This window comes from Gambusia affinis, linkage group LG09, assembly GCF_019740435.1.
Source record: "Gambusia affinis linkage group LG09, SWU_Gaff_1.0, whole genome shotgun sequence".
In the NCBI taxonomy this organism is placed as follows: domain Eukaryota; kingdom Metazoa; phylum Chordata; class Actinopteri; order Cyprinodontiformes; family Poeciliidae; genus Gambusia; species Gambusia affinis.
Window position 1 is genome coordinate 8752093 of NC_057876.1, and position 22571 is coordinate 8774663.

Genomic DNA, 22571 nt, shown 5'->3' on the forward strand with positions numbered 1-22571 from the left:
GTCGTCAAACAACGGTCATTCTAGCAGTATAGTTTGTTAAAAAAGAAAAACATATAAGAAAAAACAGCAACTAAAGGTTCCTAGTGACCATGGATATCTGCCTTTGTCCAGGATCCTAAAGATTACATAACCAAGCAAGATGGCTCAAGGAAATAATAAGTTCAGATTTAAAGCATTACTTTGTGAACTAAATCTAAGAAAGTCATTTTTCAGCAATAAAAATACTTTCAAAAGATCTTTAGCAACCTTTTAAAAATGGTTGCTAAAGGAGAATAAAGTTATCGATTTGAAATGACCAAGTACAAGTACTGACCTTTCTCAGATATAAATGTTGTAGATGGACCTATGAGAGAATTGTTCATCAGAGGAAAAAACATCAGCATCACACATAAGAAATAATAAAAAAAAGATTAAATTAAAAAGAAAGTAAGTGTTCAAGTCGGCTCTTTTTTGATATTTTGATTTATTTTATTTTATTTCAAAATATATAATCCACATTTTCTGCAGAAAAGCCTAAAGATTTCCTAGCTTGATGTGTGATTGTATTCCAAAGATTGCTGAAGTCACACACAGAAGGTCCAATGACATCCCAAAACTTTCCTCAGTGCCATAACCCAATCGCTCCTGTCTGTCGGTCTCCAGAATCAAACGACTTCATTTACATGTGGAGGTTGTGGGTGAATCTTATTGTTAAGACAACAAGCTAAGGCCAAATGGCTGCCTTACCAGATCAGTAAGGCTGAGGCTGATAAGCACTCTAAGAACAAAGAAAAGGAGAGAACTGGGCACATCTTCAAATCCCCTGAACCCAAACAGTTACTTAATGTGGCTCCTAAACAGTTCCATGAAGGTGGATAAATTAGTCTCTAGAGGCCAGATTTACAAAACATCCTCTTATAGTTTAGTAAAATGTTCTTCAGCTTGTTTTCTTGTTTTTTCCGTAGTTCTGAAAAATAATAACTCTGAAACATAGTCATATGACCACAAGGTAGACCTCAGGATGGGTATTCATCCTACAAGGTGTAACAAATTGGATGAGATGAATATACACAAAGTAGATCAAAATAGTGAATCCATTTTCTTACAAGCTTGTCCCTGGTGGAGTTGGGAGGGGTGCTGGTGTCTATCTCCAGCAAGACATTCTGGGCGAGAGGCAGGGTCACCCTGGACAGGTCACCAGTCTGTCGCAGGGCAGCACAGAGACAGACAGGACAAACGACCATGCACACACACACTCACAGAATTTAGAGAAACCAATTAACCTAAAAGTCATGTTTTTGGACTGTGGGAGGAAGCCGGAGGACTTGAGTCAATATTGGCTTGAATCATCTTCGACTGCAGCTGCAGCTAGATGCCTTCTGCCCTGTCTCAAAGCTTCTGTGATTTCAAACAGGCTTTCTTTGTTTGGCCTGTATTTAGGCACATTTCTCTTCACATAAACTCTGAACAGCTTCCCTGTCCAGCCTGAAGAAAAGCATACCAACACCATGATTGTGTCACAAGCATGTTTCAGAACAACTGCATTTATACTGAGATTACACCACACACAGGGTTTCCAGTTAATCATATTTAGGACATCAGAGTAAAGCAGGATGAGTATAAATGAATGCCAAACTTTTCACCTTTTTAGTTGGGCAAGATAGAGGTAAAAGTTTTTCTTTGCACTTTGCAGTTTTGGTCCATTTGATGAAGTTCCATCAGAAAATCTCCCAATGAAATACATTGAAATTTGTGGTTGTAATATGACCAACTGCGAAACCATTTCAAGTGCATGAAGGCTTTTGGAAGACACTGAACACACTGAAAATTGTCCTGAGACACCCATTCAAAATGCATTTACAATCCTTCAGATAATTAAAACAGGCTGTATTCGAAAAGCAGCTTTGGGCCTCAAATGTTCTTTTATTGACGTGCCACCTTGATGAGGTCCCTACATGTTTATGTCTGCAGTTTAAACTAAAAGCATCGGTGCGTTGTCCAACAGCTTTCATCTTTTCCAGGTTGTCATGGAGCTCACAGAAAGGAGTACGTGATTATTTCCAGGGGAAATCAATCTACTCTGGCCTTGGTTCCAAGCCGTTCCTTTAAACTAACTTGATCCCAATCGTGGGAAATAAATGATTATATCAACTTGAACGCTGTTCATCTGAGACCAGACTGGAGCAGAACGATGAGGACCATAAACTGAAATGATATAACGACATGTTCATCAGAGATGCCTCCACACTGTGCACCACAATTAGAAATAAAACCTCGATTGGAATAAACTTTGCGATGTTCGTCTACATGATAAAAATGAAGATGAGAGAGACGCCTCGGGTAAAATTGTGATGTGCGGAAAGCCCACAGGACGCGGCCATTGCGCAGATCTCCAGCGGAGCGTTCCTGGCACAGATGTTGGCGCCTCATTCCTACTCTGACTCCGCTGGATCTGACTCGGGAGCGCTCAGTGGATCTACAAGATGCGCACTCCAGGCAGGGAGGAGCTTCGGGAATTTCACACTACTTGTTCCACGCCACTCTTGAGTGAAGACTCGTTTCCCAAAGTAGATATTGCGGCGAAAGGTGAGTCCATTAACACGCGATTGGTATTCGTGTAGACAATAAATTCATAATGCGGGGCTCGATATGTGTCCAAGTGCACCAGGGAGGCGCTGAATGTGTGTTTCTTCTGTTCTTGTGACGCGGGCACAACCTGTAACTGAAACTGTCACATGTGCGTAATTTGGATATGAAGAAATCTTTTCAAAGCAAGATGATGAAGAGTCCAAATGATGTGAGACAATTATAGCAATTTGCATATGTTTTGGAGGGTTAAATGAGCCTTGAGAGCTGTGAAAGATATCTTTAAAGAGTGAGAAAGTGAAACAAATGGCCACAAATTACGCGTCAACGCATACTTGATTGAATTTGGTTATTACAATTTACCAGTAGTAACTCGCTATTGATGTGCGCTGGATTCCCCTCAGCAGGTGCATCGTAAAAAATAAAAAATAATAACTCTTGGGATAAGAAATTATAGGAAGTGTCATTTTTGTGCTTTTCTTCATTTGAAAATTACTGTAAAAATGTTGCCTGAACGGACATAAGTCGCATCCATTTGCTCTTGGGCATCTGTGCGCTTTGGTGGCTAGGGGATCCTGCTGAGTTGCTTGACGCCAGCTACATTTTCTAATATGCTTTATAGCTTTCATGCCATTTCACTGCATACATTGAATGTATCAAAACTACTTTAACAGACAAGGAGAAACATAAAACTTAATAAACTAGGGGAGCCTGGCGGGCAGCCTGTCGAATAAGTTTTTATCTTTAAAATCAGCTGGGAACGCAGGTATCATATTTCTGCCTGTGTTGCAAATATTACATATCAAATTTGAAAGTTGAATGGAAAAAGATATTCGGTAAACATGGTTCTTCTGGAGACTTGAAGACAGAACAATCAAAGAGAATAAGAAAAGATCTCAATAAATAATGCCTGATTTCTTAGTTCCACCTCCAAGAATCAAAACTTGAAATATACTATGGGTGGTGGAACAGCTCTCTAACTCATTTGCACAATGCATTTAAAATACAACGGAGAAAGGAGTCTGGAATTCTACGACAAAATTTCAGAAAATGAGCACAAATACGTCTTTTTAAAAGGTCAAAATTGGCTAAAACTTGCTTTTTGTGTGTTTGGATCACGATATAAAAGGAGGCACATTAATGAGTAAGATCACCTGGCATTAGTGATCATTATCTCAGAAAAGCAATTTCAGCATAGATTAAGAAGGCACTCAGCCTTTATGTTTTTTTTCCTCTCCTCATATCTCTCAGGTTCATTAAATTCCTGATTAAGTTTTTTCATCTGACTGATTAATTTAATGACTGAATGATTAAATACATCTCATATGCTGCCCATATAACCTGACATGATTCAGTGCACTGAATCTACTTTTAGTTTACCTGAACAGTTCAACAGTCTTTCACTGAAAATGTATAAGAAAATATAAGAAAATCATTTCATTGTGTCTTCCTCTTGGTGTTGACTGGATTGATGGAGACGATTGTTGGCTGTATACTGCAGGTGCGCGAGAGGGTTAGTAAGGAGTGATTCAGCAGTCCAAGCCTCATTGAGACTTGATAATCATCCTAATGGAAAGCATCACCCTGTACATGAGGTTTCCGTAACATATTTCCTTAAAATGAAAATGGGACATCTTTGATTTTGTTTGGTTGTTGAAGTAAATTTTATTCATCTTCTGATGATGATAAACTATTTCTTAAGTGTGCTTGAACATTTTTACAGAAGACTCTGACAAACAGACTTAAATAGAGGCTGAAAGAAACTCTCCAAGATGCCCATGCTAATCAAGTACTATAGTTTATCTCTAATATGGAGTTCCTGTGTTTACTAATTAGAAACCTTTTCTTACATTATGTGACAAGTAACAACATTAGGATTAATCTGGCAGACCATTAGTTGACAGTCTAACCCGCCAGTAGCAATAATTGAATATATATCTGTATGCAGCAGCAGCACTTTGCCTGCATATGTAAATTAACAGGAAAAACAAGATGTTGAATTGCATTTGTTTTTCCTTAATATTAGGCCCGCATTTGTTCTCTTTAATATGAGCTGCAAGCTGTGTAGGCGCACATTCTGCAGCTCTAATGATTGAGCTTTGAACTCACTGACTACCCCTCATTGCTTCTTCCATCGTCTCCTTTAGTGTCAATAGAGGCACAGGTGTTCCTAAGGAAAAAAAAACAAAAAACGAAAGCATGCCGCAAATAAACAGGAAAGCAACACAGAGAGCATGAGGAAAGAGGTTTTCTCATTATTGTCAATTGAAGAGATAGATAGTGTATGTTTTTGGTTGGAATTTCTACTTCTGTTCCAGGAAAGCTAATTTTCTACTAATTTCTCTCTGTGACTGCTGCTCATTTATCCTTTTCTTAGCTTTTTATAACATCCACCTTTCTCCCTGCAATAAGGGAAGATTGTGTGAATGATGAGACTGCACGCATTAGAGAATCAGCTTATCCGCTAAAATGCACTGAGTTCTTCCTCTTCAGCTTTAAACAATAGTTGTCTTTACGGTGGTGACATTTTCTGTGGAAGCTGAAGCCTGGTAAAAATTACATACTGCTTAATTCTTGTTTCATAAGGAGCTCTCATACTGAGGAGGAAATGACACTGGAAACAAATAGCATGATTTTAAGATACATCACCAATGCTATCATTTTGCCTCCATGCAGCCAGTGCTCATTTCTATAAATGACAGAGTCGCTTCTGACAGAGATGAATGGGAACAAATAAAAGGTGTTGCACACAGGAAAAAAGGGGTCAAAGAACCAACTCACAGCCAAGTACATGCAGACTCCCAACTGAGAGACCTCGGCAGGGTTAGGTGGCAGGATTTGACAGCCAAGTCCTCCTAACTGCACTCAGTAGCCCCACTGGGAGTTGCTGTTCGGGAGAATATGTGAAGTTTGGTACATGTCGCCCCACTATGCAGGAGCAAATGACTGATGCAGATCCCACTGTGCTTGCACACACAAGAAATACAGATCACAGATCTTGAGAATTGTGAATCAGACACTTCTGAAGCAGCTTGAGTTTATTCCCTTACTTCATGTTCTCATTTGCTGAATGAGTGAACAAATTAATTAATAAATGAATGAACAAACGAACAAATAAAATATGTATTCAGAACATATAAGCAACTCATTTTTTTAAAAGAAAATAATACAAAAACAATCAAGAACAATAATCAAACATAGAATAAAAATAAGAAGGGAGAGAATATTTTATCGTCATTGCAATTACCTAAACTAAAATTATTCTGTTTCCTCACAAAATGAACCGAATTAACTAGATAAAAATCCAGTAATAAAATCAACTGGGCCTCTCTGCGAAGCCTCGTCCCCAGTGCCCCCTAATATGGGGGCAATAGCATTGGTTCCCACAGACTGACCCCTGAATATTACCCCAGATAAGCAGAAAACAATGGATGGATGGATGGATGGATGGATGGATGGATGCATGATAAATATTATCATAACCCATGTATTGTCATATTACACTAATCATTAAGGGGTTGGGGGGCTGATGGAAGTTATTGTTGATGAAAATAATCTGTCCCTCACACATGTACTGCATGTTTCTAAAAGGCACCATCTCCTTCCTCATGGCAGAGGGACAGTCAGTGAATGCCTCGGGTGAGTTACATCAGCGCTGACTTCTGCTGCAGCCAGTCACGATACAGTGTCCAGGGCTGACAGTGTACTCCTGTGATCCTTAGTGCTGTGTTTATTACCCAGAAAAGGTTTCTCCAACGAGATCGCAGATACAAGCAGCCAAATTGGGTTTTCTCTGTAGGTTGTCTGGGCTCCCCCTTAGAGTCAGTATCTATATCTGACAGGAGTATTCCAGTAAATGTTTTGAGGAAACAATGCTCTCTACATCAAGAGTGCCTTATGCAGGGGATTTTATCCACTGAGACACATTACTTCTATAATTTGCATAGCTATTTCGATCTCACTGCAAGCTAACGCTGGCCTAGCAATGGAAGAGCTGCATAGCTTTTTATCATCCAGATGAATGCTCATCCTGAAGACTTTAATAATGCAGATATGACAGCAGTCTTACCCAAGTGCCATAAAAATGTATGCTTTCTGGCCAGATATTCCAGATCAACTATTTGCAAATATCCTGTGATAATATAAAGCTGTGCCATCATCACAACCTGGGGATGACAGACGACAAATCACATTTTATTGATTCTGAATCTATCGTATAAACCTGTGGTTTGCAAAACCCCAGCATCTGTGAATACAGATGTAACATTACAGGACTGTTTTGAAAGCATACACAAGGGACATATGTTTCTGCTGGCTATGATTACATCAGATTTTGCACTGAGGTAATGCTGACCGTTAGAGCCCCTTTGTTTAGCAGCAAGGTGTGAGCACACCTCAAGTGTACTGATATATTTGGTCTCTCACTACAGCACGCGTCAGTGCTCACCTGCTTCAAAACCACCACATTCATTCCCACTGACGAAGAAGACATCAGCCATCAGTCTCAACAACTACTGTCTAAGTAGGCCTTATACCATAATGAAGTGCTTTCAGGGAGTGGTATTGCACATCAAAGGCATTCTGGATGTTTACCGAGCAAACTGAGTCTGTTGAAGATGTACCATGTTTCATTCAGCCACCTTCATCCCACCTGGAGCTCCGTATTTTTTAACTTCCGTTCCGAACTCACCAGCCTTGGACTGCCCAACAAACTATGTGATTTGATTTCCAAATGATGCCACCCCATACTGACTAATCTCAGATGTAAATGCAGGTAGGAGTCCCAACATATGGTTGAATGTTGTACAGGCAATAACTATGTTTTAAACAACCATTACAAAAATATGTCATTGTGGATGTTTGGAGGATTAAGAGGAAGACCAAGGCTCCACTGACTGTCAATTAAGTTCAAAGTGGTGTCCATCCAATTCACACCAGTGAGGATCAGATGTAGTTAAAAAATAAATAAATAACTCTGCTAGCCCTGAAAATAATGCTCAGCAAAGGCTCTTTTCTTCCTGAGGCTGAAAATGGCCAATATGCCATCTCAGCTGCTTGGGAATTTTTGTCGTAGAGCATTGTGTATCACTGCTGTACTGCCGGGTGTGCAAGAAAATTGGGGGAACCATCCATTTATCCATCCATCCATCCATCCATCCATCCATTTTTTTCCCGCCTTATCCGGGGTCGGGTCACGGGGGTAGCAGCTTCAGAAGGGAGCCCCAGACTTCCCTCTCCCCAGACTTCCCTCTCCCAAGCCACATTTTCCAGGGGAATCCCAAGGTGTTCCCAGACCAGCCGAGAGACATAGTCCCTCCAGCGTGTCCTGGGAATGCAGGTAGGGGCCCGGGGCCTCCTCTCAGTGGGACGTACCTGGAACACCTCACCATGGAGGCGTCCAGGAGGCATCTTGACCAGATGCCTGAGCCACCTCAACTGACTCCTCTCGATATGAAGGAGCAGCGGCTCTACTCTGAGTCCCTCTCGGATGACCGAGTTTCTCACCCTGTTTGTAGTCTAGTTAGTATCCAGCTGTGAACTGCAGTTTTACCAGAGTTTGCAGTTCTATCTGCCCAATAGGCAGTGTGGCCAGCTAAGCAAATAGCCTCAAGATTTGTTAGTGCTTGTTAATATAGGTTAGCTTTCAGACTCACATGGAGGCTACTGCACTTGCCCCTAATTCTGCTTCACTTAATTGCTCCTATTTAGTTTGAAAAGGAGTAGGATAAAGCCCAGGCTTATTACATTCTACTCCTTACTTCTCCAGAATATCCAACATAGCTATGTTCTGTCTGAAAGTGATGTTGTATTAATTTTGTGTCAAGCTGTTTTGTTTTTTGTTTTCTCTGCTCAGGTGTTGGTGCAGCCTCAGTATTGTGGACCTTCCAGTAAAAATGAGCCCACTTGACACATCCAACGCCACAGCAGAAGTGGAGCCTAGCGAAAGTGATCTGTCGTTTTTGTTCAACGACAGCTTTGATTCATACCAGCCCGGTTTCAGCTCTGATATCACCAAGCACCTTGGAGTCCAAATCACTCTAATAATGGCTTATTCCTTAATAATCCTGCTGGGACTGCTGGGAAATTCCCTTGTCATCTACATGATTATTCGCTACAGAAACATGCGGACAGTGACCAACTACTTCATAGCCAACCTGGCCTTGGCAGACCTTCTGATGGTCACTCTGTGCCTGCCCTTTACTCTGATTTACACTCTGCTGGATGAATGGAAGTTTGGTGCCGTGTTGTGCCACATAGTCCCGTTTGCCCAAGCTCTGAGTGTTCATGTGTCCATCCTGACCCTGACTGTCATAGCTCTGGAGCGTTACCGCTGCATTGTCTTCCACCTTGGTCGACGGCTGACCTGGCATTCCAGCCTCTTCATCATGGCATTCACCTGGACTATTTCTTCTGTCCTGGCAGCTCCTCTTGCCATCTTCAGGGAATATCGCTATGAAGAGATTCCTCCTATCAATCTGCGCATGCCTGTCTGCTCTGAGAAGTGGCCCCATGGCATCAACAGGGATGGAGTCATCTACAGTCTCTCAATGATCCTATTATTGTACATTCTTCCTTTAGCAATCATCAGTTATGCATACATATGCATTTGGGTCAAACTAAAAAACCATGTCAGTCCGTCCAGCCGTAACGACAGCATCAACCGACGCAAGAAAACCACAAAGATGCTAGCGCTGGTAGTAGTGGTATTTGCAACCAGTTGGCTGCCTTTACATGTGCTCCAGCTGGCCACTGATCTGGACTTGGTGCTCCGGTTTGAGGAGTATAAGCTCATCTTCACGGTCTTTCACATCGTGGCTATGTGCCCTACCTTCACCAACCCTCTCCTCTATGGATGGATGAATAAAAACTACAGGAATGGCTTCATAATGGTGTTCCGTTGCGAGGACAAGGCAGATACTTTCCACCCAGATGGGTCGTTCAGGACACGCTCTGTAAGAGGGCCCACTCTGAACGGTTGTAACAGCAGACACCCTCCTACTGCTGTATGAGATTTGTCTTGTTTAAAAACAGAATTTTAGCACATTAGCTAGACCTCTGCTTTAAGGGGTGTGTGGTTCTCAAGAAGCCTTTTGACTTAAAAGAACTGACCTATGGGTGTATTTCAATTGTATCTACCCTGAAGCTTTCAGCTCCTTGTTGGTTTTCAAGAATCTTGAAAACCATTTGCCCACAAAAGTTCAAAGTACAGGTACCTTAGGTACATATGTGTCACTTACTTCTGGTCAATACTGAACTGCTGAGGTGTTGCTGCTGCTGCTGACAGTGTCTTAAGAATAAAAAACAAAGCAGAACAAAACTATGTGTTCTTTTATGCCTAGTGTTTCCAGCTAAATAAATTCCAGCTGGAAAATCTTTTATTGTTTGCAAATGCAACATTTAGGCCTAGCTATTTGCACAACTACGATAAAATTAGAAAATGGTTTTTTAAATGATACCAATAAAACATAATTTTCTGACTATTTTAACACTGGGTACATTATAAAACAGCAGTCCCTTACAAAAAAAAATCTCATGAAAATCATATGTGAATCACGTGATTTTACCACGAGACACACGAATACATGTGCTTTCACATGTGATTCACATCTTTCACACATCATTCACGTGTAAACATTTGTGTGAACCACATGTGATCACATGTGAAAGTCACATGTGATTTTCATGGGATTTTTATACCCATTGTGTGAAATCCTTAAGCTGCTCTCACACTATTTTCTATTTTCCCATGTGTGCTGGGCCTTAAGAATAAGTGTTTCATAAAATTAAGCAGAATAAAAAGGAATAATTTTGGAAACCTCAAATCGTATCACAGTTTTGATGGGTGTTAGTCACTTTTGACAAGTTCCTACTTTACATAATGCATATAAATTGGGATTACATGGAGCAGTATTATATGAAATCCACTTTTTTAGGTTTATATCATGTTATAATGTTATTTCCTCATCGAAACCATGCCTGGACTGTTGCTTTCATGCATGCTTGAGAAATCATTTAATCTTGTTTTGCACAACAATTCAGTTGTTCAAAACTCTTGGTGGGACTGAGCTTCTTTGAGGATGAATCTCCTCCTCAGAGCTGCAGTCTCCATGCTGCAGAGCCTCTTCATCACAGATCTCTGCAACTTCCTCACTCAGCTCCTTCAGACTAGCCAGCAGCAATTAGCCAATACCCGGATGGAACTGTGCATCAGCTGATCTCATTATACCCGCTACTTCTCAATGGTTGCATCGTTGCTCAAGGGTCTAAAGAGGAGTGATGTTGTGATGACTTCCTGAAAGTTGGGTGCGGGAAAGAGTGGGACATTCAGCCTGCCATAGCTAGTGATTATGTTATGTTTTTCACTGATTACATTTATCTATATTCAAGTGTTCAGTGTCAACAAATTTTGAACACTTCGGCATTTTTAACCGAGGCTTGTTTACAAATTCTTTCTCCAGTTGGGCTTTTGGTTAAATATACAATGTTTTTTCTATTAACTATTCTATGGTATTAAATGCAAGGACAAGTAGTGATGCTGGAAAGTGATTCACCTAAGGCAGTATGTAATCCTACCCAAATAAAACACTTGGGAGATAAGCAACAATGTGACAAAGGTGTTAGTGCCTAACGCAATGCAATGTTCTCGCTATCATACTTACCTATTCAGAAATGGCTAACAACCTTTCAAAGCTCCACCATTTTGAGGATATTTCCAAAAGTGCTACCTCCCTACCCTGGATCCTGCAGCTTAAATGAGAAGGGACAAGAGATAATAACCCCTCCGCATAGAGACAATGGTTGACACAAAGCATTGGTCACTAAAGAGGGCCCAATGCATTGCATGCAAATCTCTTTTTAAGGCTCCTTGTTGAATTGTGAGTGGTATTTGTAAAGTACATATCTAATTTATTCAAATATGTATCTAAAATGTTTACCTATGTCTTATGTAAACATGTTCCACTGTCTGTACATAATTCTTGTTGCTGAGTAATGTTCAACTTTGCAGGATATTTTCTAGCGAGAAAGCATAGATTTGTGTGACAGTGAATGTAGGCTTGTCATGACACTTCGTTAATTGTTTTATCATTCATTCAAATCCTCTAATCTGGAAAAATAAAAATTTATTGTTCTCACCTGGCCACCAGCTGTTCTTGATTAGACAAAGCAGCGGGACTCTGTGTCCAGAGGAATGGGACTGGAAACCAGTGACCTGTGTGATGCCAGGGCAGCACACTGTTGATGTCTTCATTACAGAAACTTGTTCAAGGGGATGTAAAAAAGGACATGCAATTCTGTGTTCATTATGCTGCTGCTAAAGTGACCTTTCTGTTGATCCTATTTAATAAATGTGGGGACATGAATCAACAATGAGGCCTCTGGGCACAGGTTTCAAGCCTGGACCTGATACATTACAGCTGCTGTTTCTATAAAGACAACGTATTGTTTGTTCCTCTGTGTCAAATAAAGAGATATTGGTTGTGTATGTGTGGAAGTAAAGTACATCCGGATTTATAAAAAAAGGGTTAAGTAAATCCTGTAACGCATTAAAATAGCAAAATTACTAATGTGACCCACACATTTTTTATTCATTGTAGGCCAAAGAGAATAGCTATGGCCATTGCATTACTGGTTCCTAACTCCCACATTGCAGATTTCCTGGTTTAAGCATATTATTATTATATCTATTTCAGGCTTCAAGCCTTTAAGAAGAAAAACAAAATCTCTTCCTTAAAATTTACAGTATTTTCATATAGTCTGTTTGTAAATATCAGTCACAAACACAGCAGAAAATCTGAGTTTGATTTGAGTACTTATATGGAGTGACATTTAACTGGGCAGGAAGAAACTCCCGCTGTCAACCCTCCCTACACAGGCACAACCTGCAATGGAACTGAAACATTTTGCGCAGGATCTCTGCTGCCATCTAGTGATCAAAACAAGCATCACCAGTGGCTCCTGCCGGATGTTCCGTCAACTCTCAACGTTTGACCTTCTTCTCGGCCTGGTGACGTTTGGTGTCTCGTGTAGGTGGTCGCACGGTGGACTTTGCTCCTCAGGAACAATGAAATGTCCGCTCTGATCTTTTGAATATCATCACTGTGCAGGTCAGTGTTTATTTCGTCTGTGTTGAGCCCTTCCTTCTGAGTGTTGATATGTGACTAAATACAAATCTATAACGAGAGAGCCATTCATTAACAAGGTTAGCCGCATGCTAGGCTAACTCCTACCACCCAGGAAGCTAGGTAGTGTGGACGTGACGAATGTGACAGAAACGACTTTAAACACGTTGACCTCAGTTTTTTGTTGTTGTTTTTTTTTTTTTTTTTAATACATGAAGCCCTTATTTAAACTGCGAATACATCATAAAGCCGTCAGTAAAAAAATGGCCCGCTGGGATTTTTTATACCTTGCTAGGTTTTTATGTTGGTTTTAGCCACCTTGTACCATTATTCTACAAAATATGAATGAAAAATGTTAGTACAGTCATGACTGACTTAAATCCTACTTATTCGTAGCAGTTATTTAAATCCGGAGACGGCAGCTGAATGAGCTACAAATATGATTACTGTCTAGTTTGCTCTACTTCTGCTTTATCTGATTATAACTGACTTTATTTTTTGTGCTGTAGTTCCACAGAGTACTGCCAGAGTAAACCAAGGGAACAATGGGCAAATACGTTTGCTGCACAGGTTTACTGAAAAACACCTGGGACCAAGTTTGCATTGCTTTCTGGCAACGTTATCCCAATCCTTACAGGTGAGAAAATATATCTTAGTGTAAAAGTGCACGATTATTAACTTTACTGTAAAAAATTGTGCTGGTGAAATAGGTCTTTACATTTGCATACTGCAGAGGTTTGTTAATGTAGATGAATTTCTTGATGTACAAACACTCTTATAAGTAAACACATAACTGCAGTGTACCTACAACTATGTTTTCTTTTTGTGTGTTATAAAACATCAATTATTGGCCATTTGAAACCGTAAGGTGCTATCATGCCAAGCTTGAAAATGCATTATGGGAATTTTCTGATGATACACAGACTTTGAAATGATCAAAGTAATGTTACTAAAAATGTGAGCATGCACTATACCCTCTGTGACATGTGGCAACAAAGTGGGACATGATACCTTTCTGACATAACTGTAAAAGCAGTTTATTAATAATTAGAGTTGCATTACATACGGTAATATGCATACTGCCTTACAAAGTTCTTCACACGCCTTCAATTTTTCCACATTTTGTTACTTTGTCACAAAATGTGACAAAGTAACAAGGGTTTTCTTCCTTGAAAACAAATGTTAGTCTCATACACACAACTAAGTATGAGAATAGTTGTGTTCTTTTTATAGTCCCTTTATATTTCCCCTACGTTTCTCACATAGTTTGGGGGGGAAAGCCTTGGATTATTAACATTTTTGTAGTTGGCATTCAGTCCGGGATTTGCATAACAACATAAAGAACTCTTAAATCCTCCGTTTTCTATTTCCTTTTATGATTAAAAACAAAGTTTTTAATTATCATTGAAGGAACCACAGATTCATGTGACTCTGGATCAGCAGTACACCGAGCCCTGTAATTAAAATACACAGAAATTTATTATGTTTATTATTATGACAATCAAATAAAACATTGCTATAGAAGTAAACAATTGCTATTTACCACAAATATCCACAGACCCTAAAGGGTTACTGATGTCGTGAGAAGCAGAAAACTGAGCTGTGTTTCCTGAATACTGTGAAGTCCTTGTTGAGGAAGAGGGACATTTTGCTGACCTAAGTTTGATTTACTGATCTAGGATTTTAGGTTTACTGTTTAAGTAGTCAACACAGAAATTAAATCAATAAAACCCATTCATACTAAAATAGAACACCAATTTGTTACTTTGAGAATTTAAAGTTGTTCAAAAATGAATATATTGCAAATAAAATCTGATTTTTAACATTTTACCGATCCCTTTGATTTCAGTAACCATGTCTTGACGGAGGACATCATCTTCAGAGAAGTTACTCCGTCCAACTGCCTCATTTCCAGACGTCTGTTGACCAAAACCAGCCGCGCACCTCGCTGGATGGAGCGGTACCTCCCAAAGCACATGACCAACTCGGCGTACATCATCGAGGACTCCGTCGTAGACCCTCAGAAACGGACCATGACCACTCTGACCTGGAACATCAGCCACGCTCGCCTCATGGTACGCTCCGGTGTACCGGCTCCAGCAGAACTTGGCTTTGCTCAAAGTCAAAACATAATTGTGATGTTTTGTTGTTTTTTTTTTTCCTCCATGCTGTTCCAGTCTGTGGAGGAGCGCTGTCTATACCAAATTAATCCAGAGAACGGCTCCTGGACGGAGATTAAACGGGAAGCCTGGATCTCTTCCAGTCTCTATGGGCTTTCTAGAGCTATTCAGGTCAGTAGAGTAAAGGGGAAAGTGGTACTACAGCACACAAAGCAGCATGGAGTGGCTGATGGGGAGAGCTCCCCACCTGTCTTCTGTTCTGTTCTGGCATTATCAGCAACATAATGCCAGAGTTAAGAGGGAACAGCTGAGCAATTAGTCCATGTAGTTTCTTGTTGTTGCTGGGTTTACATAAATACACTTTGTCTTTTTCCTTTACTGACTTTGTTCATTTTTCAGGAATTTGGTCTGGCAAGGTTCAAGAATAGCGTCACAAAGACGATGAAAGGCTTTGAGTACGTGCTCTCCAGAATGCAAGGTACATTGTCATATGAAGAGTTTTTTTTCCAGATTCCCCCTAGAGCTATAGTAAACCTTACAGGTTCATGTAATTCATTCATGTTTACAAGCATGTAGTTGGGGCGTGGCATTACATTAATTGTTGCAGATATAGGTTTGTGTTGTTTTTTTTTTTTTTTGTTGACCAAGAATGACAGAAAATAACAGTTAATTTTTTATTTTAAAAATGTGAAGAAAAATTTTTTTTTAGCAAATTTCTCAGAATGCTGACACACCAAATTCTCTGAGTCAGAATAATACGAAGAGGAAGCCAGTTAATGCTAGTCTGCCTCTTCAGCAACTCGTTTCTATGCAGACTTAGTTTGCAGGACCATGCTGCTGATCGGCTCTGAGACTTTTTCTCCTTGTTTCTTTTTGATGACTACGTGGATTTTAGTAAAATTGATTGACCTTTGTAAAACGTGGGACATTTTGATATTGTAATCTTGACATAATATACATTGCTGTGAAAAAGTGTGTGTTTCTAAAACCTGCCAGTTTTGTTTTTGTACATCAGCTTAACCTTTACCTCTTCATCCTGAGCATGAGAATGACGACGTGTTTCGTTTAAAGCCGTGCTTTGTGTTTCTGTAGGCGAAACTCCGTCCAGAACCTTGGCAGAGACCGCTACAGAGCGGGCAAGAGAGACAGCACTGGCAGCTAAAGAGAAAGCCAAGGACCTCGCCTCGCATGCTCAGAAGAAACAATACGTATGATGATGCAGCTGCAGCCTTTTATACCAAGACTATTTTACATTTAACCAATCTCATAGCTCACGCAGTTACTGGGTATGTTGCAACGCATCCCAGTGTTGGTTTAAAAACACCTCTGTGAGGACACATCCTGCTGAAAGTGGTGGTGAAAAGGCCTGAGCTGGGTTCAAGAGCCTGCTCCACCCGTGCTGATTGTGTTTATTCTACTTCTGATGCCACATCATTTCAGTATTTACCACAGATAGAGATCTTGACCATGGCCCAGGGTGCCATAAAAGTAAGGGTGATGACCTATACTGGAAGTGTTCCTTAGGCTTTTGCTCAGCCTCCCTACCCACCAGGATTTGCCTTTTTTAAATTCCAGTTCACTTCACATCTTGTTTTGTTTATTATGTTCTTTGTTAACGTGGAGCACTACTTTAAAATATCACATCAGTTCTTTATGATTAATATACGTGTTATGATATCCCAGTTGTTTTGTGTTAGTTCAGTTTACCCAGTCCTACTTTAGTCCTGATATTGAGACTGGTTCCCTGGCTGCTTCATGCTGAAGTTTGTTAGCTTCACGTTGTTGTCGATAAAAGCTTGACAACGTCTCATCACCTGGCATCTCTGCTGCTGTGTAAGAGCTATACATGAAGCCTCCTCTTAACTTGATTGTCACCTCGCTGTATACATTCATGTAGTCCTTGTGACTTTTCTTGCTTAAATGAAGTATCAGTTGGTGAATAAATTGACATTTCCTAATCATTATATGGTTTTCTGTGTCAAGTAAAGCATTGGACAACTTTACCTTGAATGCGATGGCGCCTTTTTGCTGTATTTAATTGGGATTTTATGTGGTAACACAACACAAAGTAGTGTGTAATTGTAATCAGTGATGGCATAGTTACTTTGAAAAAGCAACTTTAATCGGATTACTGATTACTCCTTGAAAAAGTAACTCAGATTACTGACTACTTGATTTGGAAAGTAACTAAGCTACATTAAAAGTAACTTTTTTTAGTTACTTTCAGCAGCTGCTAACAACAAAGCTGTGAAAATCACATTGATCTTTGCCAAAACTTAATTGTAAGCTATTTTATAATGGTAACATCAACAATTTGTGTGGTCCACTATTGTCTGGAAAACTCTAAGAAGGATTTTAACCGCCCAGCCCCCAGTCCTCCAGGTTCTGAGCTACGGCCCTGCGTTTGGTGTCAGAGCGCAGCGCATAGCGCTCCTACTGCGGCTTCACAATTCAGATGCACAGATTTGTGACACTTATCTTAATATTAATAATTATAATGGCGTTTAGTCGCACAACTTTACGGACTCGCTCATTCGTGGCTGTTTTCTTGTTTATTGCGCTGTTCATATTAGTCTCGATGTTTCCAATGTTCTGGATAGCTCGATGTAATTCACAGGAAATTTATTAACCTGACATTAACAAAGACACAGCGGGACGGATCCTCCGGGAAATGACGGACAGGGAGAGCCTGACTGAAACTAGTAGGTCAGACACATTCTGGGGTTTATGTCTGCTTATTTCCAAGCCCAAATGAGCAACTTCACGTTCAAAAACGAGCCCAAAAGGCGCAATTCGCGATTCGTTAAATTTGCAAGCGACTTTTAAAAAAACAACAACAAAAAAAGCCCACAGCCGCTTATAATAATCGGACTTGGCAACAGAAACTCAGAAGTAGTTCTTGTTTTTGTACCAACAAAATGCCCATCTCCCTCTTCTGCCCATTGTTTTCATTTCTGTCGCCGCTGACACTGTCGTATAAAAACGGCGATCACTCGACAAGACGCGTAGAGGAAATAAAATTAAATTCCAAAGAAAATAGTAATGCAAAAATGATTTTGATAAGTAACTGTAGTCTGACTACTGGATAAATAGCAACGCGTTAGATCACTCGTTACTGAAAAAAGTGGTCCGACGTCAGTAACGCGTTACCAAGTAACGTTACTGACATCACTGATTGTAATATGATTTTCACATTCTTTGCAAAATGGCAATTTTTTTTTTTTTGGTCTTACCACAGATTCTAGATTAGAATTAGATCTAGATTTTAACAAAGCCATTCTAACATTAGTATGCTTTGATCTAAATCATTTGACTGTAGCTGACTAACTATCATTGTGTTATTGGAGCATCTCAATATTAAAAAAAAGCAGAAGTGGGTAAGAAACGACTGGTTGGGATGAAACGCACAAAGCTACATTATGTCAAATATTCAGATTTGACATAATTTAGAAAACTAATAACAATCTTGTGGACATGTCAACCCACCTTTAAATTCCTCCACAACTTTATTAAGTGGCATAAGAGTTAAATGGGGCTGAATACAAATGCAGATTTTCATAGTATATGAAAAGTGTGTTGCTTTATCAGGTACAATCATATCGAAATACACATTTTTTTTTTGTTTTCATATGACAAAAGTATAAAGGTATGAATGCTTCTACAAGGCTTTGTTCCTAAAATTCTCAGAGAGAATAGTTTTGAAAAAAATAACACATGAAAGAAATTTATATAGAAAATATTTATTTGCTTAAAAAAAGAAAGAAAGCTTACAACGGTACAAAAAAAATGCTACATAATATTACTGGGTGGAAAGACGAACTAAAAGTAATAAGGCATCTTGCATATACAAAAAGTGAAGAAGAAAGCAACTTCAGTTATTAAATCAATGTTAAATACCTGTAATCAGCGTTAATTGCATAATTATCGCAGGTAGCTGTCGCCTGCTTTGACTGATTTTCAAATGTCCAACTGAATACGCAAGACGGCCAACGCTCCTCCCTGACCTGAACGCTCTCGAGATCCGACCGATCACATAATGTGTCAAGCCTTTGTTTTAAATAGAGATGTAAATGCGTGCCGATATGAAACCTCAATGTGCAAATGTGACTGAGGTTTTTTTTTTCCTTTTCCCATTTCCTGGTTGTTGATCGCCCCCCTCCCATCTCTTGCCCTACCCCACGTCCTTCTGACAAAACAAGTGCAACGGGTGGACGTTATGTGCAACAGAAGAAAAAGCGCTATAAATACATGAAGGGAACTTAAGTAGGAGGACGAAAAAAAAAAAGAAAAGGAAAACAAAACAGAAATAATGTTTTAAGTGCATGATAAATGTGACATTGCTGCAATATAGACTTAGTGCTAAGGAGAAGCAGTGTAGAATGTTAGTTTAAATCTGGTTTAAGGCAGAATTCAGCACAGACATGAAGGAAATTTGTATTAAAGCCCTTATTTAGATAAAAACTGGATTCCTAAATGACAGAAAGGTTAACACCTCATGGCTTTTGGGAACAAAAATACATAATTGCTTTCTCAGAGGAATGCTTATTCATGCTGTAACATCCATCCCAGTGCAATTGAATACATTATTAGCCTGAACTTATTTTGAAAGAAGATCTCCCCCCCATCCCCAAAAAAAGAAAGCTTCCTGTAAAAACAAAAGTGTTTTGTCGTGTACAGTATCCACGTCTTCCCTCATCCTCTGTTGTCTTGTTTTTGGAATGTTTTCTTCCTACCCTTCGCTCTGGTTAAACCCTTTGTCATGGTGGTCATAGCCAGGCCCTGTCCAAGCTGGAGTAACTGTGGTCTGCGTCCATGTGTGCAATACTCAGCCCGTCAGAGTCCACGCAGTCAAACACGATGCTTTCCACATCCACCTCCACGTCTTCTGTAATGAGGACAGCAGCACAGATTAAACCCATTAGGAGAGGAAACTCAAGGTGAAAGAGCTGAAAACTGGGGCTGCATGATCTGATCTGTTTAAAAAAGAACTCCTGTTTTTACTGTTTTTGGTAAATAAAATAAAGACTTGTTTTTTGTTTTTTTTGGCATCATTCTAAAAGTTCAATTCAAGCCAAAAAGAGAGTAAAATCAAAGTGTGACGTGACAGATTTCAGCTGAGAGCCTGTCATCCACCCACCTCTGTCAGAGTCCGACCTCTCAGAGGACATGGTGGACCCCTGGCTGTTGTTCCTCATCCTCTCCGTTCCCCTCTGGAGCTGCTCCAGCCGAACCTGCAGCTCCCTCTGCTCCCAGCGAAGGCGGTCCTTCAGCTGCTCGGCACGCTCGTCCTGCTCCTGCAGCTTCTGAAACGTCGCAGACGAAGGGGAGAGAGACATTTGATCAAAGCTTCAGACACAAAGGGGGAGGAAGGGAATGTTGTTGGAGAGGTCAATGTGAGGCTTTCCGAAGTACCTTTATGTGAAGCTGAGCTTGTCTCAGCAGGTTCAGGGTGGTGTTCCTCATGGAGTCGGTAGAGTGAGGAACCTGCTTCTTCAGCTGCTCCAAGCACTGCCTGAGCTGAGCTCGTCTGCAGATTACAACAATCAGCAATGTTACTTTTTCATATCTCGTCACATTACGACCACAGCGTTCAAAGGAGCCTCGACTGAGTTATGCTATAGACCCACACAATGTGATTGTGAAGTGAAGTGGATGAAGATTCATGTGGTTTTCAGTTTCACTTTGCAAAGTCTGTTGTGCATTTGTATACATTCCACTTTACCATGACAACCTTAAGAAGTCAACTCATTAGGGAAATATGTCTGCATTTGATCTCTGTTCTGCGAAAGCCTCTGAGATTTTCAGACATCTGCACAGGCAAACTCGCTGGATACAATGTGAGGAAATGTAGAAAAGTTCGAATTATAAATGAAAGCAATGTACTGTTATATCTCTCAAGACAAAAAACCCCAGCTTTGACACATCTGATGTAATTTAATTTAAAAAATAAACGTGAGTACCTGTTTTTCTCCAGCTCATTGTGAACTGTCCTGCAATTAGAATTAAAAACACACTTTTCTTAATGTTATAAATATGATGAAACATCTTTTACAGGTAAGGTTTATGATTCCTTATCATAACTGACAGACACAGGCGAAGCGCCATTGATCTGTTACATAATGTACTTACCTTTTGCCGCCAGCAGCAGAAATCTTCTTGTTCTTCTGTTTGCTTCTTTTATCCGAGTTACCGGGGCTGAGAGGCGGGGGCGAAGCATATCCATGTTCAGCCTCTGCACGGGGAGGAAGTCCATTACAGGCAAGCGTCAATGTTTATGACGCTGATAAAATTACTGTTACAACGCTACAATGGTGGTTTTCTCATTGTAGACATGTTAGAAGTCCTGGGATTCTGACTAAGTATGTATTATGTCAGAAATATTACCCTAACCCAAACTAAAGTGTTCAAGCAAAAATGATGAAAACAATCTGAGGAGTCATCAGCTGAACGTTTATTATTTATTTTTTATTTTTTTTGGTTTTGGCGCCATCCATCCATTAGCTATCCGTCACACTCAAACCGAGGCTTTTAGGTTTAAAGTACTCTAACTTACTACATTAAACTAGCATTGACTCAGTTTGCAGAATGCGCGATAAATGTAGCTTTCCTGCCCAGTCGGTCTTCTCATTCATCGAGCAGGACTGATGAGCGCCGCCCCGGATTCATTTTCAAACTCGGTGAGATTGGCGCCTTCCAATACAAAGATGCCACCGATATGTAGGTCACTGAGTCAAATGGCACAGATCGGCCACGGTACCATCTAGCTGGAAATTCATGTGCAATCTTAAACAAATGCAAACGATGTGATTACTGTATTATTAATCCCGTATGTATTAGTAACAGCTTCTCGATGCAGATTGCTTTCTCCCCTTAGCAACAATAACTCCTACCCCTAGGCTGACTGTTTACATAAAATACCAACCTCGGCCTTTCCTCTCCACGAACTCGGCTGCCCAAAGGAGAACCTGAATGCTGCAAACATTTCCTTCCATTATTGAGCTGGCAAGAGTAAAACAAGCGGAGGTAAACAAACTACAACGAGACAAGAATCTACTATGAGCGAAGGACTGTCTGTGCAAGCTACGTCCACAGTTCACGGAGATCCAACAATAGTGCTGCCTTCATGGACTGGACGGAAATCTGCGAAATTTCACACTTTCGGCTGCCTTGTCAAAACGCTAAAAACAAAAATAGTTAGTCCATCACAATCCGGTACTGCATTAATAGACTGCTCTTAATTTGAAGCAATGATATGTATTAAGCATGTATTAAGTATGCTTAAATTCAAAAATGAAAATGTTCTGTATATGGCTCTACCATTTCCAAAGGCATTTGAAGGAGTCGTTATGCCTAGTAAAACGTCATGGTCAAGCCAGCCACTCCCCTCCGCGAGAGACGTGTACTCGTTTCTAATTTGCTCAAGCATAATAAAAACATTTCCACGCCTATTTACGGCAATAATTGTAGTAGTACAGAATTTTTTTTTAAGTTTCTCACATGCAGAAATCATGCAACTTTATATAATTATCTACCATATAAGTCTGTTTCCTACAACAACAACAACAACAACAACAACAACAACAACAACAACAACAACAACAACAACAACAACAACAACAATAATAATAATAATAATAATAATAATAATAATAATAATAATAATAATAATAATAATAATAAATAATAACCTAAAGCAACATGTTTATGGTTATTTTCCAGTTAAACAAAATCTCTTAATCGCCGTAGCTGACACATTCGTTCTTTA

General features: G+C 39.9%; 3 protein-coding genes across 4 annotated transcripts; 2 read left to right on the top strand and 1 right to left on the bottom strand.

The window, feature by feature from the left end:
- The first annotated feature begins 2514 nt into the window (after positions 1 to 2514).
- Positions 2515 to 10036, top strand: npy7r (neuropeptide Y receptor Y7). The gene is made up of 2 exons (XM_044126853.1): positions 2515 to 2565; positions 8420 to 10036. The coding sequence occupies exon 2, from the start codon at positions 8460 to 8462 to the stop codon at positions 9573 to 9575; it is 1116 nt and encodes a 371-aa protein (XP_043982788.1). The 5' UTR covers positions 2515 to 2565; positions 8420 to 8459; the 3' UTR covers positions 9576 to 10036.
- A 2494-nt stretch (positions 10037 to 12530) lies between these two features.
- On the top strand, positions 12531 to 16770 carry prelid1a (PRELI domain containing 1a). 2 transcript variants are annotated; one of them, XM_044126166.1, is made up of 6 exons: positions 12531 to 12671; positions 13204 to 13323; positions 14536 to 14761; positions 14864 to 14977; positions 15206 to 15284; positions 15899 to 16770. In XM_044126166.1, the coding sequence occupies exons 2-6, from the start codon at positions 13232 to 13234 to the stop codon at positions 16018 to 16020; spliced, it is 633 nt and encodes a 210-aa protein (XP_043982101.1). In that variant the 5' UTR covers positions 12531 to 12671; positions 13204 to 13231; the 3' UTR covers positions 16021 to 16770. The 2 variants fall into 2 exon arrangements, with proteins under 2 accessions (XP_043982101.1, XP_043982100.1); XM_044126165.1 differs by having other exon boundaries at positions 12537 to 12671; positions 13196 to 13323.
- Positions 16771 to 18530: 1760 nt separating this feature from the next.
- On the bottom strand, positions 18531 to 22104 carry mxd3 (MAX dimerization protein 3). Its single transcript, XM_044126168.1, has 6 exons — positions 21729 to 22104; positions 20936 to 21038; positions 20767 to 20796; positions 20219 to 20333; positions 19944 to 20109; positions 18531 to 19691 (listed from the first exon to the last, which is right to left on the bottom strand). Exons 1-6 carry the CDS (start codon positions 21796 to 21798, stop codon positions 19573 to 19575), a joined length of 603 nt encoding a protein of 200 aa, XP_043982103.1. The 5' UTR covers positions 21799 to 22104; the 3' UTR covers positions 18531 to 19572.
- Between the last annotated feature and the right edge of the window lie 467 nt (positions 22105 to 22571).

Excerpts from the sequence above, each read along its gene's own strand:
- npy7r (XM_044126853.1), top strand. The coding sequence starts at position 8,460 with ATGAGCCCACTTGACACATCCAACGCCACAGCAGAAGTGGAGCCTAGC.
- prelid1a (XM_044126166.1), top strand. The coding sequence starts at position 13,232 with ATGGGCAAATACGTTTGCTGCACAGGTTTACTGAAAAACACCTGGGAC. Across the intron at positions 13,324-14,535 it reads CGTTATCCCAATCCTTACAG|TAACCATGTCTTGACGGAGG; the intron begins GTGAGAAAATAT and ends CTTTGATTTCAG. Across the intron at positions 15,285-15,898 it reads CGTGCTCTCCAGAATGCAAG|GCGAAACTCCGTCCAGAACC; the intron begins GTACATTGTCAT and ends GTGTTTCTGTAG.
- mxd3 (XM_044126168.1), bottom strand. The coding sequence starts at position 21,798 with ATGGAAGGAAATGTTTGCAGCATTCAGGTTCTCCTTTGGGCAGCCGAG. Across the intron at positions 21,039-21,728 it reads CGTGGAGAGGAAAGGCCGAG|AGGCTGAACATGGATATGCT; the intron begins GTTGGTATTTTA and ends CTCCCCGTGCAG. Across the intron at positions 20,110-20,218 it reads AAGCTCAGCTTCACATAAAG|AAGCTGCAGGAGCAGGACGA; the intron begins GTACTTCGGAAA and ends GCGACGTTTCAG.